The sequence below is a fragment of the Megalops cyprinoides genome, chromosome 1 (assembly GCF_013368585.1).
Source record: "Megalops cyprinoides isolate fMegCyp1 chromosome 1, fMegCyp1.pri, whole genome shotgun sequence".
Taxonomy (NCBI): domain Eukaryota; kingdom Metazoa; phylum Chordata; class Actinopteri; order Elopiformes; family Megalopidae; genus Megalops; species Megalops cyprinoides.
The window spans coordinates 67,827,735-67,847,317 of record NC_050583.1 but is presented as its reverse complement, the minus strand read 5'-3'; the positions used below and the strand labels follow the sequence as shown (position 1 = coordinate 67,847,317).

The following is a 19,583-nucleotide window of genomic DNA, read 5'->3' as shown; positions in this document are numbered from 1 at the left end:
CCACTACAATTATTGCTGTTGACATTGTTAATGTTTTCAGATGTGACAAAGAGCTTGAATAATGCATGGATCGTTGTCGGACGACTTAACCATATCCTATCACACGTCAGCTGATTGTATTGCATTCAGCTGTTGAATAGTACTCGAAACTAAAATACTACTCTACTAAAACCTCTGTAGCGCGGAAATATGAAGAGTCTTCTCTTATGGGAAGCAGTCATTGTGTTTGGATTGACTTTTCTTAATGTGTTTTTAGTTGCGTTTCAAAGGACCGAACCAGGATTATCTATTAAAACCGCATCAAGCTAAGTCTTCTTCAGCTCTTCGGTGTCTGTTTGTAGTCTCATAATTTCTAATAATTATAATCGTCTTTGTAGTCTTTGTGTTTTGTGTTTCAGAGCAGATGCCTGTAGGCAGTCCTTACTGATGATTTTGAAAGAAATTTGCAGTCTATGATTACATTTAATCCGCTCTGGACGTGGCCCTTTGCCTCACAGCCGTCTGAGCCGTAGGCCAAAAGCAAAGGATTGTAAGTTTCAAATACGTTTGAGGAAACTTGTAAACTTCTTCTTCTTTAAAACTTTACAAGCTGCTGCTGCGGAAGCGTCGTATAATTAATAATATAATTCAGGCAATTATAAACATTGTTGAGGATGATGCTCATATTTTATGTATGTAAAGCTGAAAAATAAAATATTTAGATCGACTGAAAATAGGGATAACTAGCACTAGCCCTACTTAGTTAATTGAGTCCATAATTAATTCACCTCGTGATTTGTAAATAAATTAACAGAGGATGTGCAAGAAATTTCGACCAATTTTTGGTGTATAGTGCCCTCTAACGTTCAGTATTATGAATTGTATCATGTTTGATTGCTCGATACTCCACACGAAAGCCTATGTTTATCAGCGCATGCGGCTTTTGGCAATATGGCGGCCAAAGTGGAACTGTTTTGCTTGGAGACGTTCCCCTCTCAACTAAACCCTCTGAACGTCGTTGTTTCTAAATATCAGTTTAGTAATTTATTTCCGAACAGTAGTGAGTACAGGTGTGTGCTTTTGTTGTCTACCCGGAGACGACAGTCTAGTGCGAAGTTGGATATGTTACTTTGTGCCCATTTGTCGACCGAAGAAGAAACAACTGAGTGCGGACCAGTCCAAAGCTGCAATGCGCCTTTGAAACTGTTCACAAGCAAGACTTTCCACCGACATTATAGCATTCAAATGGGCACAGAGGGCACCGTGCGTTTAATATCACCTATAGGTCTGAGTAAAATTGTGATAGGTGCACGGAGCAGGCAGAGCTTCAAGTGGGCAAGTTCGGATAAGTTCTCTAATGGGCTGCTCATACTGGCGTCTTGTCAAAAGCAAACTCTTGTTGCCAGGCAAGGCGACGTACTGCTATTGCCCTACCATCCGCTTTTCGGGGATGATATTGCACAAGTGCACCAGCATCTGTTTGACTTGGTTGTGTTGGAATGCACACCTGTGACACAAGGGGTCATTACGGTCAATACGAGTGTGACGGTCACGGATTGCAGGGAGCTGGCGCAGAACCATGGCGCGATGGAGTTGTCAAACAATGCATATACCGCTAGAACTTTAACTTCATTGTACGCTTCAGATTTTGCGCACTACGCAGATAGTCTGGGCGGCAGATCTTTGTTAGACAACAAGCAATTGGTGAATTCGGGTTTCACTGCCTTCCTTCAGGCATTGGAGTGCAGGCTTGATGTTAGAGTTGTTGACGTCGCCAGCCTGATAAGGCAAGGGAGGATTAAACCAAAGGAAGAACATGAAGCGGGGATAGACGTGGATGGATCCGTTTTTGTAAGTAAGCATTTACTTCTTAAACTCGGGCTGTTCAACCAAGAATGGGTTGTACTGTCGGCGATAGGCGTCGCCTCGGACAAAACGAAAACCTCTGCAAGAGGAGAGCACTCGCCGTTTCCCGGGAGGGCTGGCGATCCAGCCTCTGGTAAGGATGCATCTAAGAGCAGAGGATGCGTCCACCTCGCTTCAGTCGTCGTGGTCGATTTTGTGAAGTCTCCCGATTTGGATCTGCAAGACAACATGGGGTTCGTTTCCCCGGCTCTGTGGTTCAGCCTGTCGAATGGAGACATAGTGCCCGTTGCCAACAGAGTGATGAAAATAAAGGTAAGCAGCAGTAACACCACGCTTAGGTGAGACATCCAGGGGAATGGGATCAACCCTGTATCTACAATTGAATGAACTTAGTATTACGTGCACTCTCTCGGTTTCATTGTCTCCAAATGATGATGATGATGATGTGTGTGTACACGTTGTTGGTCCTGTCAGGAATACGGCCGTCAAATGTGGTTGTCCCACTCTTTTTTATTTCTGTATTTAACTTTTTGGAGAGTAATTGGTCCTTGGAATACAGTAACGTGTGTGTACATTCAGTGTAGTTGCAGGTACTTGGCATGAAGCAAGTCAGTAATAAATGGAAATGGTGCCTCTACACTTGTGTATTTCCCAAATGTGGTGGTCCATTGTGCATGAGAGGCCCGTTAACAAATATACAGAATTATTTATGGCAGGGGCAAAGCAAGTACAAAAGTCTATTTTTAGGCAAGGACCTGTGGTACCACATAGGTTGCACTTTGTGATGATGAGTTCTGTGCCCCTTCCTTTTCCCTTTTCATTGTCCTAGAGTGGGGCTTTGTGACAGTGTGGTTCTAGGGTTGTTTTGTGCCCCATTGTCTCCTCTGAAAAGTTCTGATTCTTAGTTGTGAGAATGTTCTCAAACCAGTGAAGGTGACTTGAACCATAAGCTTAATGAACTTGAACATAAACTCACTCACTCATTGTCACGAGCTCTATCAACCCTTTCCTCCACCCTCCACCACCCCTCCCAAACCAAGGCTTTGCTGCTTATCTTGCTTTTTGCACTGATTTTGTTAATTGTTTTGTTTGTATTGCTCTCTTTGTTTCCTCGAACCCTTTCAGAGGTGCAATGTCCCACAGCCTCACCCTGGCATACAGCTGTCAGAGAGCTGGTCCCGCACAGCGTCGCCACCGTTTGCCAAAGAGCTCCACATCCAAACTATTATATCTCCGGACTACAGTTCCCATGGGGCCTTTGACAGCATCCTGTCTGAGCACTTCAGCACACCCAGGTTAGTGAAGGCTTTTAGAAGGGGGTGGGGGGGGAACATTGAATGCTGCAGGTTCCCTGACCCGGCTGTGTGTTGTTTATCACTGCAGGCTGGTGCAGCAGGGGGATGTGTTGGCCGTTCCCACAGAGGGTCGTGCTGAGTTTTTGGAGAATAACTCGGACGGATTCTTGAGGTAACCTATTCCACAAACGTCTCGTATTAGTTTGACCTTTGCTGTAACTGCGTGTAGAAGAGACGGTATGACTACAGTGGCCATACAGTGGAAAATAAGGCTAGCTGTGGTTATTTGTGTGTGACTTGGAGCGTATACACATTCAGTCTGTGTGAAAGCCTCGTGCTGGTTTCCTTTTAGGGCATTAGATGGAAATGTGGTGTTGCCTTTTGTCTTCTGTACAGATTTTTGCTTTTTGCAGGTGGCCAGTTCTGTATTTTAAGGTCAAGAATGTCTGTGGCACCGCTGGAGAGAATGGAGGCATCAGTCCATCAGGGTTTTTGGCAGATACAGTCCATACCTCTTTGTACATGGTGAGGAATATGGATTAAATCAAGTTACAATAATCATACTGGCTCATTGTATGACTGTATTTATACCCAGCCAGTACATGCATCTTTTTGTGTTGCTTTCTTGGATGTCACTAGCTTATGTGTAACGTAACTAATGTAGGGATGCAGATTAGTACAGGTGTGGCTTTCTGTGGTCATCTTACATTGAGTGAGGATTTTAAAAAAAAAGTTTGTTTAAAGTACTGGTAAAATGCTAAGTTACACTTTTGGTTCTGAGTTGCTGTCGATGTGTAGAAGGCTTTTCTGAAGGACTATCAGTGCTGCCATTTGCTAGTTAGTTTTACCCAGCAATCGTCCTTGATTTGTAGAATCTGACATCCACGATCCCGTGAATTAATAAGTGTCACCTATATCTGAATCGACAATAGCTTTGCATCATACGCGAGGTCTTTTTATAATGGTGATTGTACAAACTAGTCAGTTGGTGAACATAATGGCTGTTGAGCAGAAATTTCTGTTGTGTACAGAGGGACAAATTTGAGACTGAACAAGGAGGAATCCATAGCATAATTGTGACATCATTATGGTGTTACAACATTACTGCCTTATTCTTAAAACATGTTATGCTAGGTCTGTAGTGGTGAGAATTGTCTATTCTTTTATTTCTCACCTTTAAGGGTGGCTCCATGAACAGCTTTGTCCCATATTCTTGTTTGGGTGACACGCCATCATTTTGGACCAGCCTGTCTCCCCCTGGACTCTCAAATACAGTAGAGCAACTCGTCACTGTCATCCAGCCTTACGTGAATGGAGGGTCAGTTCAGTTTTGGCACAGAAAAGCTGGACAGAGTTCTGTTTCGTGCTGTATTTTTTGACTGCAATTGAACTACAACAAACAACCACAAGCTATTTTTGATGAAACCTGAAACAGCTGTTAAATCTGTTAAATTTTTAACCTTACTGTTCATAAACCGTATGTAGCAACAGTTTTACAAACGAGTGTAATGTTCATTTGTGAGTGGTATATCATTTTCTGTTGATTTTTTTTTTTTTTTTCTACTAGTACCCTTTACCAGTGCCTTCTCTGTTGCCTCTTTGCTGTGATCTCCCTTACTGCACAGCTTTGCTGTGCTGATGGGCGTGTGCACTGTTCTGCTGTCGGGACCAAGCGGAAGTGGCAAAGTCACAACTGTCAGGGCAGCGTGCAGGAGATTAAATCTGCACTTTCTGAAGGTATCTTCCTATCCACAGGCCCACATTAACATTAGTGCTGCATGTGTTTTATACTGAGGGCTTTATACGTAACGGTCCTGTTCCCCTCATAAGTACGTGTTTTGCAAAGAAGGGGCAGTAGTTTGTTAATAGCAATCTGTAGCCGCTGTTGCAAGGCCTTGCATGACTCGGATATCTGCACCATGCAGGTGGACTGCGTCACCCTCTGCGCAGACACGCCTGCGGCCTGCGAAGCGAGGATGCAGACTGCCTTTTCCCAGGCTGGGCTGCACCATCCCTGCATCCTGTTGCTAAGCAACCTGCACCTACTGGGGCAACAGCACGATGGAGCCAGCCAGGAGCCCAGGGTGCTGTCTGCTCTCTGCCGGTTCATCGCCGGCCTCCCAGCCAGGTGAACCGTCTCCGCTCTGACCTCTGGCGGTGACGGATGAGTAGAGCCAGCAGTATGTGGCCCATTGGTGAAAGCCAGGTCGCATTTCGCACATTTATTTCTTTGCTTTTCACATCAAAAGCAGCTATGTCATGTTTTTTTTTGTCATGTGTATGTATCAGATTGACCAATATGTTGCAAAGATCATTTAGATAACACTCGATTCTGCATTGATTTGTTCAGTGCATCTTGATCACCTAGAGCAGTGCTTTTTTTTTTTTTTTAACTTTCCTTCTTATTGAAAATTATAACTTTCACTTTGTGTTAACATGATCACTTTCTTTGTGAGCGGTGGGAGAAACTGGTTTTGGCCCCTAAAGCAACAGCTAGTTTTGTGCTATGTCTGTCTCATAACTGTTACCTCTCCTCTCCCCTGCTTGCAGTGTCGTTGTGGTTGGCACGGTGTGCAACGCGCACAAGCTGTCGCCGGATGTGACGGCAGCGTTCGTCCACCAGGTGGAACTGGAGAGCCACACGGAGGAGCAGAGGCGTGCCATGCTGGTCAGCCTGAGCGCAGGGATGCCCCTGGGGAAGGATGTTAACCTGGGGAAGATGGCCAAGCAGACAGCGGTGAGGAGCACGGCCCATCTCTGCCCCACCACGGTGTCTGCAGTAGTCGAGATTATGGTCTGCTCAAGCCGCAGAATTTTTCCCAAGCACTGCACCGCACCACTCAGCTCAAAGGGATGCACCCTAATGTAATGTTCGTGCAATGTCAAAGCAATGCTCCAGCAGCATTTGCATGAGCTAGGTAGAAGTCACAGAGAATGTAGAAGTTTTCTTACATGAGTGCACATTACATTTATGACATTTACATTTATTCCTAGAAGAAATCACATGCTTTGGCCCCCTGTGTCTTTTTTTTAACATTCTAGTACCATCAACCACATGCTGTATATGATAGCTATGTGTAAGTGATATACATAACAATGAGCTGTTCAGATGTGCTTCATGTTTTGGGTATTGTTTGCAAGGATTTAAAACTTGTTAATGTTGTTATATGAGTATTTGCACTCTCCTTCTCTCTCTCGCTCTCTCTCTCGCTCTCTCTCTCTCTCTCTCTCTCTCTCGCTCTCTCTCTCAGGGGTTTCTGTTGGGTGACTTCTGTGCGTTGATGACGTGCGCCGGTAAAGCTGCCCACCGAAGGCTTTTAAATTCTTGGTGAGTTGGTTATTGTGCTCTTACAATCCACACACCTGGAAGACAAAAAGAAAACATGGTGTTGAATGGAAAACAATTTGAATGGTAACTAAAATTTTTAGCCTGGTTTCTTGTGCTTATACACTAATTTGAAATAACAGGAAGATGGAATCTATTAGATGAAGGAAAATCATCAAATACCTGTTTAGCAGCTCAATGGGCATATAGTTTTACCACTGTGGTGAATTGTCCTTACCTTTGACAAATTTAACACAATCATTCCTTTAGTATGTGACAAATTTAAGTATGTACTGCATTTTTTTTTCAAATCTTACACATCATGACTTAGTCACTGAAATGAACATAAAACAAAATTGTGAGAAATACTAGAACTGAAGAAATGCAAATACTTTAAGTTCCTCATTCAAAGTAATATAAAAAGCAGCACAATGGTCAAGATTGAATGACAGTACAGAAATAATGATTATGACTATATTGAGTATAGAAGAACAAGTTACAAACATAAATAACGATGGCAGTGACAATTATATACTGCGTTGTGATACTTGTAATAATGTACATTCACGTATCCATAGATGAACATGTACATGTGTACACATGCATATACCCACACTCATATCTACTATGTGTTTGCACATACAACTTATTAATCATTTTTCATGCGTTTATTGGTTTACCCATTGTCCCTTAGGGTATAGTGGTAGTCCACGGTAGGTATAGCTAGTACAGTGTTCTAGTATGGTTCACAGGCTGAATTGGTACACGTTTCCCTGGGCCTGGCTCTTTTCTGAGATGTCATATCTCTGGTTTTGTCCAGATTGTCTGTCCGTGCACTGTCTGTGGCAGTACTGCTGTAAAAATGAGTCTCTGTTGCAATCTCTGTAGTAATATTGTTGGACAATGAGATTGTGCCTCTGTGTCAGACTGGTCAACCGATACCCGGCATCCTCGGGATGTGGCACTAGCGCTGTGCTGCTTCAATGTGGTTTAATATCAGTGGGGTAGTGTGGTTTTTGCTTTCTCGCTTGTGAGCTGGACTGACACGGATCAGACTAAGTGTAAAGCGACCTGTTGTTGCTCTTGGGCTGGTGGACACTCTGGGATCGGCTTCTGTTGCCTGTTACTGTGCAGTTTCCCGGGAGGGGCGAGTCCCCAGGACGAGCGAGACCTGAGAGCCTCAGGAGTGTCCATTCTGGCGGAGGACTTCGCCAGCGCTGTGGAGCAGCTGCAGAAGGCCCACTCCCAGGCTATTGGAGCACCCAAGGTGCTGTATGAACCTGTGCCTGTGTGCTGTCTGATAGGATCACCTCCTGAAAGAGACAGCCCATCACCATGTGGCCGTTCTTTCACTGGCGTAGATATTACAGGATTGAAATAAGACAATGTGAAAACAACAATATTTTGCAACGCAATATCTCAGTGCAGCATAAGAAATTCATTTATTTGAATACACCTCAGTTACATGTTACTGTTGTCGCCTCTCTGGAATGGAAGCCTGCAGAGGTGTCATCTCACCGGTAATGAAACTTCAGGAGCATCGTTCTAAAAATGCAAGATGTGATCTGTGGGTGCTCAGGCCAAATGTTGTGTTTGTTCTACACAATTCAGCTGAACTACTTTCTTACATTACACACATTTAAGTAAAAAATAGTTAGTATGTAAGGAATTGAATACATTTTAAAAGGAATTGAATACATATTAAAAGATGATGGCAATAAGCGAAACCATGCACGGAAGGAGAATAATTGTAATGTATTGCATTTCGCTTTTCCTGGATGTGGCGGGAAAGTCTGCCAAGCAAGCAGTTAATTTTGTGTGTATGCTTGGTGGATCACTCAGATCCATGCTTTGTATAGTGTGGTATGTTAATGCCCTTCATTGAACCAAAGGTAGTGTTGTTTTTTTGTGTGTCCCATTGCAGATTCCCACAGTTAAGTGGCAGGACGTGGGCGGCCTGCAGCATGTGAAGAAGGAGATCCTAGACACGATCCAGCTTCCCCTGGAGCACCCAGAGCTGGTGTCCCTGGGGCTCCGGCGCTTTGGCCTGCTGCTCTACGGCCCCCCCGGGACTGGAAAGACCCTTTTAGCTAAGGCTGTGGCCACTGAATGTGCCATGACTTTCCTCAGGTAACCTGACTGCAGCAGAGCTCCAGTGAGAGAGGCTGCCATAGTCCTTCACATTGGTGCATCTCTATCCCAGGCCTGCTGCCTGTTGGATAAACCACATAAAATTGAACGTAGAACAAAATTTGTATGTCTGGAGGTGCCGCACATCTCAGTTGAAAGGATAGTGAGACTTTTATTTTAGGTGTAATTTGTATGAAATTGTTACATTTATGGTGTTTCAATTAAATTTCTGTTTAAGAACAAGATAAGATCCCCTTTGCTCTAATATTACGAAAGTCTCAGTTTCTTTGGTCAGACTGCTGTCTTTTATAGTGAACATGTGTTTGCCTGTAGTCAACTCTGAGGCTCCTCTATGGCAGTTCATTGCGGAGGACACTGTATGGGTACAAATGTCCTTGGTTGATTGAATTTGTCTTGTCTTGATTTAGTGTAAAAGGACCAGAACTCATCAACATGTATGTGGGACAAAGTGAGGAAAATGTCAGAGAGGGTGAGCTTTTAAAAAAAAATCCGCTTTTTATTTGTTGGCGTGATGTACGTGATTTTGTGTACATTGTATTGTGGAATATCCAGATAGATTAACATATATCACATTTTAAATATTATCCATCTCTACAGCTTGATTCTTACAGAAGCAACTTTGGTTAAACAAGGTTGGCTGTAATATAGTAGGACTTACATTCTCCACACTGTTGCCTGAACACATTAATCGATTATTGAGTAAATCTTGTTTGTTTCTGTCAGTGTTCTCCAAAGCTCGAGCCGCGTCCCCTTGTATAATCTTCTTTGATGAGCTGGACTCCCTGGCCCCCAACAGAGGCCGCAGTGGGGACTCGGGGGGAGTGATGGACCGGTGGGTGTGGGTCGTGTTCTGACAGACAGTAACTCTAACAATACGCGCATGCGCACACACACACACACACACACACACCACGGACACATAAGTGATCCTCGCCAGTAAAGGGTACAACCAAGTGCACCATTTTTGCAGAGGTACTCATGGGAAATGAAGTTAAACATAATTTTAAACCTTCTGTCAGCATTGCCAGTTGATCTCACCCCTCAATTTCTTTCTGATTGGAGTAGTAGAAGTAAAATAGAAATGGAATGTAAGGAGTATAAAAATAGGTATCCAACCACAGTTGAGGTTGTAGGGTAAAGAAGACTTTGACACATGTCTGATCTTCTTAATAAAGGGTGGTGTCACAGCTCCTTGCTGAACTGGATGGGCTGCACTCAACAGGGGATGTGTTTGTGATTGGAGCAACCAACCGCCCAGACCTGCTTGACCAATCACTGCTCAGGCCTGGCAGGTAGGTCCAGAGCTACTAATCAGAAATATGGAGTGTTGTCATCTTCAGTGCCTGTACTGTATGTTTGATATTTCTTTATCATCCAAATGGTAAACCTGCTCTCAGAAGATCAGTCGTTGAAACTTAACAGTCATATGGTGTGCCACTCATCACCAAATTTCAAGGTTGTTTTCTTGTCTCTATCAACAGGTTTGACAAGCTGGTCTATGTTGGGATCAGTGAAGACAAGGAGTCTCAGCTTCACGTCCTAAAGGCCATTGTCAGAAAGTAGGTATTAGAATTCACTGTCAGAAATTGGAAAATATTAGACCTCAAACAAGCATTTTAAGATTAAATAAATGCTAATAAAAGGGCTTCTTTGACATAATCAAGCATAATTCCTACAAGGCTTTGTATTGTAAAGTGAATTTGGTTGCAGTTATTGCTGAAAAATCAATGTTGAGCCCTGGGCTCTGCACACTTTGTCTTACACCTACTTTTTTGCAGAACAGAAAATCGTTTCCATAATTACATTGGTTTCATAACTTTAGTGATTGAGGCCCTTGTGACCTGTATTAGAAATAGTCAATTTCTAAATCTTTTTAACTCTTAATAATTTTCATGAATGCTGTGTAAAGTGTGATAAAACACCAACCACAAATGTTTTAGTTTTAAAATGCTTGTTTCATTTATCGAAATTCTGTGTCTCAGAGGCAGCAGATAATTTTACAGTTCTGAATGATTGGTAAGGCCATTCCTTTGGTCCCATCTAACCACACAATACGCTACAGTATATTTGCACTCTTTATTGCTAGACTTAAAGAAATAATGCTCTAGAATGAAAAGAAAAAAAAATACAGAGGATTGCGGATTACAATATCATTCACTCTACACAGTCTTTGAGATATCATTGCTTTAAATTGCAGCTGTGAATTTACATAATGCAGAGTATTACAGCATCATATCTCTCCTCATACCACTTGTCAAAATCCAGGCTCTTTCTTTCCCTGAACACCTTTTTTCACTTATTCCTCCTACTCCTTCATTTGTACATCTCTAGTCTTTTTCTTTTCAGGTCTTTCATTCTCTTTGACACCACATGCAGCCAGATCAGTTTCCCTCTTCTGGAAAATGAGTTCTTATTCGTTAACGTTTTCCACTTCAGTTGGAGTTCCATCAGCTTCATTGACATCCAGCCTCGTCCCAATTCCGTTCCCTCAGTGTTAAGGCCCTGGTCAGTCCTCAGACTGGGACTGTCAGAACAGCCGATCCTGACTGTCTGTGTTAGACGCATAAACACCTGGTTTCTCTTTCTCTCTTTTTGTCTCTCTCTCTCTCTCTCTCTCTTTCTCTTTGCGCTCCTCTTCGCAGCTTCAAGGTGGACCCAAGCGTAAGCCTCCCCAACATTGCCGAACGCTGTCCCCCTCAGTTGACGGGGGCTGACATGTACGCCCTGTGCTCTGATGCCATGACATCGGCCATCAAGCGGAAAATCGCCCTCGTCACCGAAGGTCTGTGCCTTGCTTCAAGCTTCTTGAGGCCCCCTGTCATGCTGCCTCTGAAGTCTTATTAACTCCATTGTTGAGAATCACTTAAACAAAAGCCCTTGAATTGCATGCTGGGATTCAAACTCTTCTTACCTTGACCCACATTCATGTTTGCTGATCATCAGCACTGAGTCTTTAGTGTCATAAAACCGTAGTAAAATGATAATTGTGTCATTGTATGTGAGGAAAACCCTTATCATATGCTAGCAGTGTTAAAATCAGCAATTCTCTCAGTTTTCACAATATGCTGCACAAATGTGTAATTATGAACATGGACCATTGTCTCAATGTTAAAACAGAAACTTTCAAACAGTGGATGAGACAAAAAGTTCTTTTTGGCTTCACTCTACTTGGTGAACCTGTTTCATGTGTGCTGCATGAAACTTCTCTATCTCCAAAATAACATTTGTGGTCAAAAAGGTTGGTTGTATGAGAAATGCAAATCTAGGAAAATTGTTCTGATGTACATAGTAAGCATTTGTATACAGTACCTTTCCCGAAAGGATAGTTGACTGGGCATGTGCTAAGTACATCCAACTGAACAGTTTACCTAGATTAGGTTGGATTTCCAGAAAACATAAAATCATCTTCTAGATCAAAGCTTCAATTTCTAATTAGATATACATAGTAAATGATAGTTATAATCCACTTGTTGGGCATAAGGAAATAAAGGCATCAAAATGAAAATAATTTTAAAAAGTTACAGATTTTGTTTCACCTGACAGTACTTAAATCCTTAAAATTATGTTTTGACTTAAAATGCCATAGTGAAGTTTAAAGACAAAGCAGTGAATGATAGGCAAAAACAGCATCTTAGAACATTGTTTCAGTATAGTTTGTTGTTCTTTTTTCTTGACACAGCACGTATTTATCCAAATTCAAATTGTACTGTCAATCTCCTTTTTCCCTGTGAATGACTCTACGGATTATATACCCTGGCTCATCTAATTTGACTAATGTGGTCCCCCACCACATTACTTATAGTATCAAAGAGTCAGCAAATCTCATGGTGAATCTAGCTTTATGACTCACTGGTGAACTCCTTGATGAATTTCACATCTTACTCGCTCGGTTGGATTTAAAATGGCTGTGAGAGACATTTCCTGAACGTAAAATGAATTGCATACAATTGAACAGCACATGGTATTTACATTTTCCATACCTTGGGAAACCTGGCAGAACTCTTACAGATGGAACAAATTGACATTAAATGAAATAAACAAAAAAAAACATTCTCAGATCAAAGCTTGTGTAAATATTAGCACTTTTGAAGATTTGCTCAAAATAAATTCTAAAGGGGAAATAAAATCTTTCTCAGTGATGGACTGGAGAATACAAACATTCAGCTCGTTTCACTTCACAACGTTGGGAAAGTATAGTCTTGGGGAAAAAATCACCCTCTGTTATTTCTTCAGTGTCCTATAAATTCCTTGCTATGCCTCATTTTGGAGATATCTCAGTCTGTCATATTCTTCCTCTGTTTCCCATTGCCCTTCATTACTTCTATGATGTAGTCATTAGCTGAATATCATCAGTGTGTCCTCAAATTTAAGAGCTGAGAACTCTGAAGTCCCTTAAACATTGCCATCCTCACCTCTGTCCTTCATCAGTTTAGTAAAAGGCCACCGCTCATTCAGAAAGATTGAAGACCTCTACAGGAAAACATCAGCTCAGACATTGCTGTGACATCTTTCATTTAAGAAAAGCTACTGCTACACTCACAGCTGCCTGGTCAGCTCTTAGATGGCCTTTAATTTGATCTACCACACCACTCTGTCACACACCTACTAGGGCTTGCTTCTCTGCTCATTAATCAATAAATATAAATAAATAAATTTACTTATAATGCTTTAGATATCTATGCATTACCTTGAATGACCTTTGTAAAGAGGGCTTTTCCCTCTTGCTAGTTGTATATTAGTAGCTAGTTGAAATAGTGTGAGGGAATGCCAGAGTACCTGGGGAAGTATTTGAAATGTTATTGCTTTAGTTATCCACTTTTCTAATTTCATGCAAAAGATGTGCCATGACTAGGCAAAAATGCACTGTATCAGTGTATATTTCTTACAGTGCATGCACAGTGTAATGAATAGCTGATAGTACTGTTAGCTAATAGGATCTTGTTAGTCTTAAAACCTCTTGTCTGGATGATCTGACAAACATGAGAGTAAACTCATGTAGGGTTTACAATAGGGCCTGTGAGTGGTACTTGCACTGGGGTTTGGGGTTTGTGGTGAGGACCACAAAGAGCTTTGCCAAGGTCAGCTAAACCGCTAAAGCAGTAGGAGCAGCAACCATAGGACCAAAGGCACCATGTATCACTCAGACAAGTGGGCAGTCCCTGCTCAGTTACAACATGTGTAGGAAATGGCTGCCCTGTAAAGGAGAGAAAACGGTAAGGAATTTACTTCACCAGCTATTTTGTCCCTGTCTCTCTCAGGTTTGGATACAGAGGATTCCCCTCTCACACTGTCAGCAGAGGACTTTGGGCAGGCGCTTGAGAGACTGCGGCCATCCGTGTCGGACCAAGACCTTGTGAAGTACAAACTCATCCAGCAAAAATTCACCGCAAAGTAGCAACACCCATAGTGGTGCTGGGGTCAAAACACATCCTTTTACTAAGATGGCCAAGCGCGGGCCAGTCTACAGTGCATCCTCATGCACTAGTTTCACCAGAGTCAGAATCTCTGGCCAATTCTATAAACCAAGACTGTTGGCTCTGACAATATCTGGCCCCCTGTGCGTTTTGTTTTCCTTTGTTATATTTTGGGGGCTCAGTAGAAACAGAAACTGAAATTAATCCTGGAGGGCGTCAGTGGTAAGCATTCCTAATTTTTCTGAAAAGTACCATGTGCAATACAAGCAAAAAAGGTATTTCACACCCATGAGGTACAACAAAAACGGCATCTTTTACTCAACAGAAAAAAAGTGATATTCATAAATGTGAAGGTCACTGGTGTCTGCCGTTGTATACCCTGCCCCAGACAGAAGATCATATATAAGAAAATCAAATGAATTACAAAACAGTGAATAGAAAAAAAAAATCTTATCCCTAAACCTGTTGACATATTCACCAGATATATACAAACAGATCTCAACCTTAAAAAAATGAACACATTGACTGATCTTTAAACAATTATTCCATATGAGCTATTTTATCTGTGATATTTTTGGAAAACTGTTAACTGTGTCAGACCTACTCAGATTTTAGAAAAATGAAGTTTGTCCACAAACGACTGGTAATTTACGAGAACAGCTGCTAAACTGATGTGCCACATGTGCTATGCAGTTATATTACATGGAAATATTAATGCGTAATATGAAGAAAAAATGGCTACTATTTAATGTCTATCATTACACAACAGTACATTGGGATTTAGTGAATATATTTTTCAGCTGTGAGCTCTGATCTTTAAAAGAAGGAGTAACTAGCACTTTGGATTAACACTCACTGCGTTGGTACAAGAGACGGTAAATGGACTTGACTTAAGGCAGATTTCAAGGAATTTCAATCAGATTGTCAGGTAAAAACACTAAAACCCTATTTCTATTTAGGATAATTTTTGGATGCAGAGATTTTTTGTTTAATTTTTTTTTATATCTTTTTCAGCCTACCATAAAGGAAACTTATTTCTGAGTCATGCTCAGTGATACAAATCCAAATAATACATTTATTTGTTTAAATTATGCGACGTTATCGTGAATGACATGCTGATATCTTAAAAATAACTTTTCTATGGCCCAACATTATTTAATTGTGGGTTGATCAAAATTAGCCTTATCTTGGTTTGTTCAGGTTTTGCAAATGTGTATGTAGTAAATGCAGAGCGAAGTTATAAATTTAATAAAAACACTTGCGATGACCTCACATGTCTACATATACGTGGGAGTGGCCGATAGGTAGATGCCACTTTGTCGCCTTTGCAAAATGACTTTTTTTTCCTCCTAGCCCTGCTGCAGTACTATTGCAGATTGGTGAAGGTTCTGGAGTGGAAGCTGTGTTTTTGTCTGTTGTCTTAACAATGAAACACTGCATAGAGCTGCTGGTATACATGTAGACATATATACATATTGCCCCAAGTGCTGATTCTGGATCAGCAGCCACTTATTACTTACAGTGATTGGGGTTAGAATTATCCTGAAAAAGTAGGGTAGCAGAGATTTTTTACGAGCTGTTGGTATACTAGTATCCAGCAGTTATGAAGTGGCACTGTTACTTGAACACAGTTAATCTAGACAAATCAGATCTCGGACCAGAAAGAAATTACCAGAGATTACAAGGATATTAAATATGTTATTAAACTAAATGTTGGCACTGAATGTAAATAATTTACAGTCACACTCATTGTTATATAATGAATCATAATAAATGTGTATTTAAGAGATGATGTACAAATTACTGTGTATTAAATGACCGCTTATTCAGGTGGGGTAGATTTCTGTGGTGGATTCCTCGTTTCCATAACAAGTGTTGAATCCCTTTTTCTGTTTGCTTTGGCTTTTAGTTCGTCGCTTTTGCAGGGATCGAAAACTTATATCTTCTGTGGTGTCTTGGTCTTCCATATTTAACCCAGGTTCTGACGCCCTCTGTGCCAAGGACTCAAGTGAAATGAGGCATTCGAACGGAGGTTCTGCAAGACAAAGAGCAGAGCTTTAACACTATCTTGAACTTCAGGGGAGGTTCTGGTCTTTCCTCATCGTTTTCTCTCAAAATGGCTGGCATCTTTCTGATTTTTAGAATTTTAAAGATGACCAATATACTGCAGGATGTGCAATTTGCTGTTTTTAAAAGTTCAATTTTAACACGTAGTCAGGAACATCCACTCCTTTATTGTTGTCATTTTAAAATTCATCTGCAATTGTGAAATGCATTCGCTTTACTGAAAACAGAACAAAAAACAAACATTTATTTGTATCCTGTCATCCATGGACAAAGACGTGACACAATGCACAGTACGTTAAGACCTCTCGCGGACCTTAGCTTCAGGGGGAGCTCTTTGTCGGTATCTTTTTACAGGGTCAAGCCTCCATCTGCTTTTGGTCAGTCTTACATGCACAATAACCATATTTACCGCTTACGTGGCCTTTGCTACTTTTGTGCGCTTCATCCTTTTCCTTCGCATGAGCGTCACCTGTGGCCGCTTTAATCCTGCGATAAGCAACAGAAGTCTGGGCCGGGACTTGGTGAGCCAGCTTCTCAGTAGCGTCCCTTTGGGAAACCTGGAAGAGGATATGGAATGTTTAATGCTCAAGGAGACACATGGTCTTGGGAATTCTTAATGGTACAAATCAGAAGCATAGTCTCTCCTGACAATCGTTGTTCATTGAGTTGTAATAGCGCAAGCTATCAAAGGATCTTTTTCTGACATTTTTTACAGGTTTCACAGAAATGCTTCTTGAAATTCATCTTTAGAATGAAAATAGAGATTATAAACTGCATTGGTTAATTTATACGTTGTTGACAGTCTGCTTAACAATTTAGAAAATTTTCAAAATTGATCATATGATCATTTTAATTCAACTGTATTTGTAGAATTCATATCCATTTGAACATAATTTATCAAAACGATTCGGAAGGAATGTACAAATGTACGAAGATTGTTGTGTACATTTATGTTTATAAACTATACTCATGCGCAATTAGACCTTAAAGGGACTCCATTTCTAATATATGCAGATCAGGTTGTTTCTGTGAACTCATGGCACGATCCTTCTGTAATCTTCCTCTGGCTTCACTTCTGGCAAGTGTGTGGGAGAGTTTGACTTACTACTTATCTACTTATCTAAATAGTAAGTCAAACTAAGTAGTCTACTACTTACCTATTTATCCCTACTGATAACTTGACCAGTCACTGCATGGGAAAGATTGAAATTCAGAACTATTTACTGAATGGGTGTCATAGTATTCCATTTAGATGCTCATCAGTTTAAGCAGTTCTTTATTGTTTTTGTGCTGCATAGTTTATGTTCATATTCATAGGAATAGTTTAATCATGCGCTGGAATCTGGAAGTTTCATCACCATCTTAAACAGAAAATGAATACTTGCTATCAAACAGTATCTCTGCAAACTGTAGGCAGTAGATGTCTGTGGATGTTACATTTATACAAAGGTGTTTTCATTCAGATTTGTTACCTTTTCAGTTTGCATGACATTTTCATATTGAGAGGAGTAGTATTAGCACAAGTTCTCACTTGAAGGCTTATTGCCAGCTAATGTACACTACATTGATAGACAGAAACAAAATATGTGTCAGTATAATGCAGCAAAACAATCAGTTTTGGTTTGCTTGCAAATTGAATAAAAGCTTGTGTAGAATGATTTCTCTCAGATATACAGCATAACTATGCTACCTCTGTAGCTACTTAGTTTGCAGATATACATCTTGTCACTGTGATGCACACAAAGATATGATGAGGATGAAGCAGATGACATGGATCTTGGAAGCAGCTATAACATTAGCTTTTGTGTTCACAATCATTTACCCGTAGATTGTGCATAAAATTGATATTTCAGAAAACTATTGAGTGTGATTAATTAGCAGTGCAGATGCTAATGCTGAGCATATGTTGGCAGTACACTCCTGTTGCTGCCTTTGTGGTAATGTCACTCCCATGTGGGGTATGCAACCAGGGCTCATTTCCTGACACATATTTTCCCGCTTATACATTTACACTTGCCAGGGCTCAGGTGGTAAAAGCACTTGTTGCAAGCATAGGCTGAGCCCTTACAGCATGGTTTAAAAACCGGGTGTGCCATTTGCTGACAATGGCCAGGAGTCCACAAATTGGTGCCTTGCACCATGGTTCAACATTTGTCGTTGCACTGGTGACAAGCTTAAATGCATAATTAGTGACTAAGAAAATGAGTGTTAAAGGGGAAAAAGTGCAACAAAAAAACCCCAAAACATTGGTGTAAGAGGTAGGACGCATCCTGTAGTGTCCATCATTGATAAGATGTGCCAAGTCTGACAAATGTATGTATTTAACAATCATTTGCTAAATGGGTAGTTTCTGGCAAGAGCTTCGTAGTGCTACATTCCAGCCTTGATCAGGAGCCTGGTCTTATAATGCCACTGTTTTAGACAGTAGGCCTTCTGAATAACTAGCTTGCCATGTTTCACAAGTAGCTAGCTAGTAAATGATGGCTAATGCCTAAGTTAATGGGGATCTCCTGTCTAGTGTGGTTGGTAATAACTCAAATAATGAAATAGGTGGCTAAATTATTTGGTAGCAAGGTACAGTAGCACAATGTTTCATATGGGTATGCACAAAGGGAATTTTAACTTCCGGTATTGTAAATCTCAACCGTTTTCGGTGCCTACCATTTTACCCATATCAAATCGTACTGCTATTATGTGCTTGAGTACTGCTGGGACAAATATGTATTTCAGCAAATCAATTTTCATTGCAGTAACATTCAGCACAAAAAGCAGAAAGGCCTGGTAGATGTAAGATTCTGTTGTAATTTACAGCACACTGCAGTACTTGTAGTTTTGACTTTGTAACAAGACAGTACGCATTGACCTAATTGTAGGAGAAAAGGTTAAAGTCATAATGAGAATACTGAGTACTTTTGCAAGAAAATGTTCCCCTTATCATTATTCCATCAAACATCTGTGCTTGTCAGGTACATCTTGGCTGAAGTAGAAATTGCAACCATAGGGAGGTGTAGCAAGCGTCTTTTTGGGGAAAAACGCTTGTTTTTTGGTGAATATCAGGATAAATCAAAGGATAACTATGACATACCCTCTCGTCTGCATAGGCACATTTCATGACAAAGTAGAAATTTTAATAACACTGTATGTAGTAATCTATGCAATATGATAATCATATAACTAAGTTGTAACTAAGACTATTTAATTGATTTTTTAGCATATAATTCTTTATGTATAGTTCTTAATATATATTATTATTCCTTAGGATATATATATATTATTCTAAGGAACATATTGTATTTAGGTATATATTGTAGATATTTGCTGCATTTGTTGCAGAGAAACAATGTTGTTATCTAAAAATGTGTATAAGTGTTGAGTTCATCTATTTGTAATAAGGGAAAACACCGCTTATTGACAGTGACATTTCTGTGCAGCTCCAATTAGGGTCTCATACACTGAAGATACCCAACACAATAATATATGATAGTA

At 40.8% G+C, this 19,583-nt stretch overlaps 1 protein-coding gene across 1 annotated transcript; it reads left to right on the top strand.

Annotated features, from left to right (window-relative positions):
* Positions 1-909: 909 nt before the first annotated feature.
* On the top strand, positions 910-15,088 carry pex6 (peroxisomal biogenesis factor 6). The gene is made up of 17 exons (XM_036550315.1): positions 910-2,157; positions 2,971-3,140; positions 3,229-3,312; positions 3,554-3,665; positions 4,322-4,458; positions 4,766-4,877; positions 5,066-5,268; positions 5,691-5,877; positions 6,392-6,468; positions 7,600-7,732; positions 8,390-8,595; positions 9,024-9,085; positions 9,340-9,448; positions 9,792-9,908; positions 10,098-10,175; positions 11,259-11,398; positions 13,875-15,088. Exons 1-17 carry the CDS (start codon positions 931-933, stop codon positions 14,009-14,011), a joined length of 3,291 nt encoding a protein of 1,096 aa, XP_036406208.1. The 5' UTR covers positions 910-930; the 3' UTR covers positions 14,012-15,088.
* Positions 15,089-19,583: the final 4,495 nt, after the last annotated feature.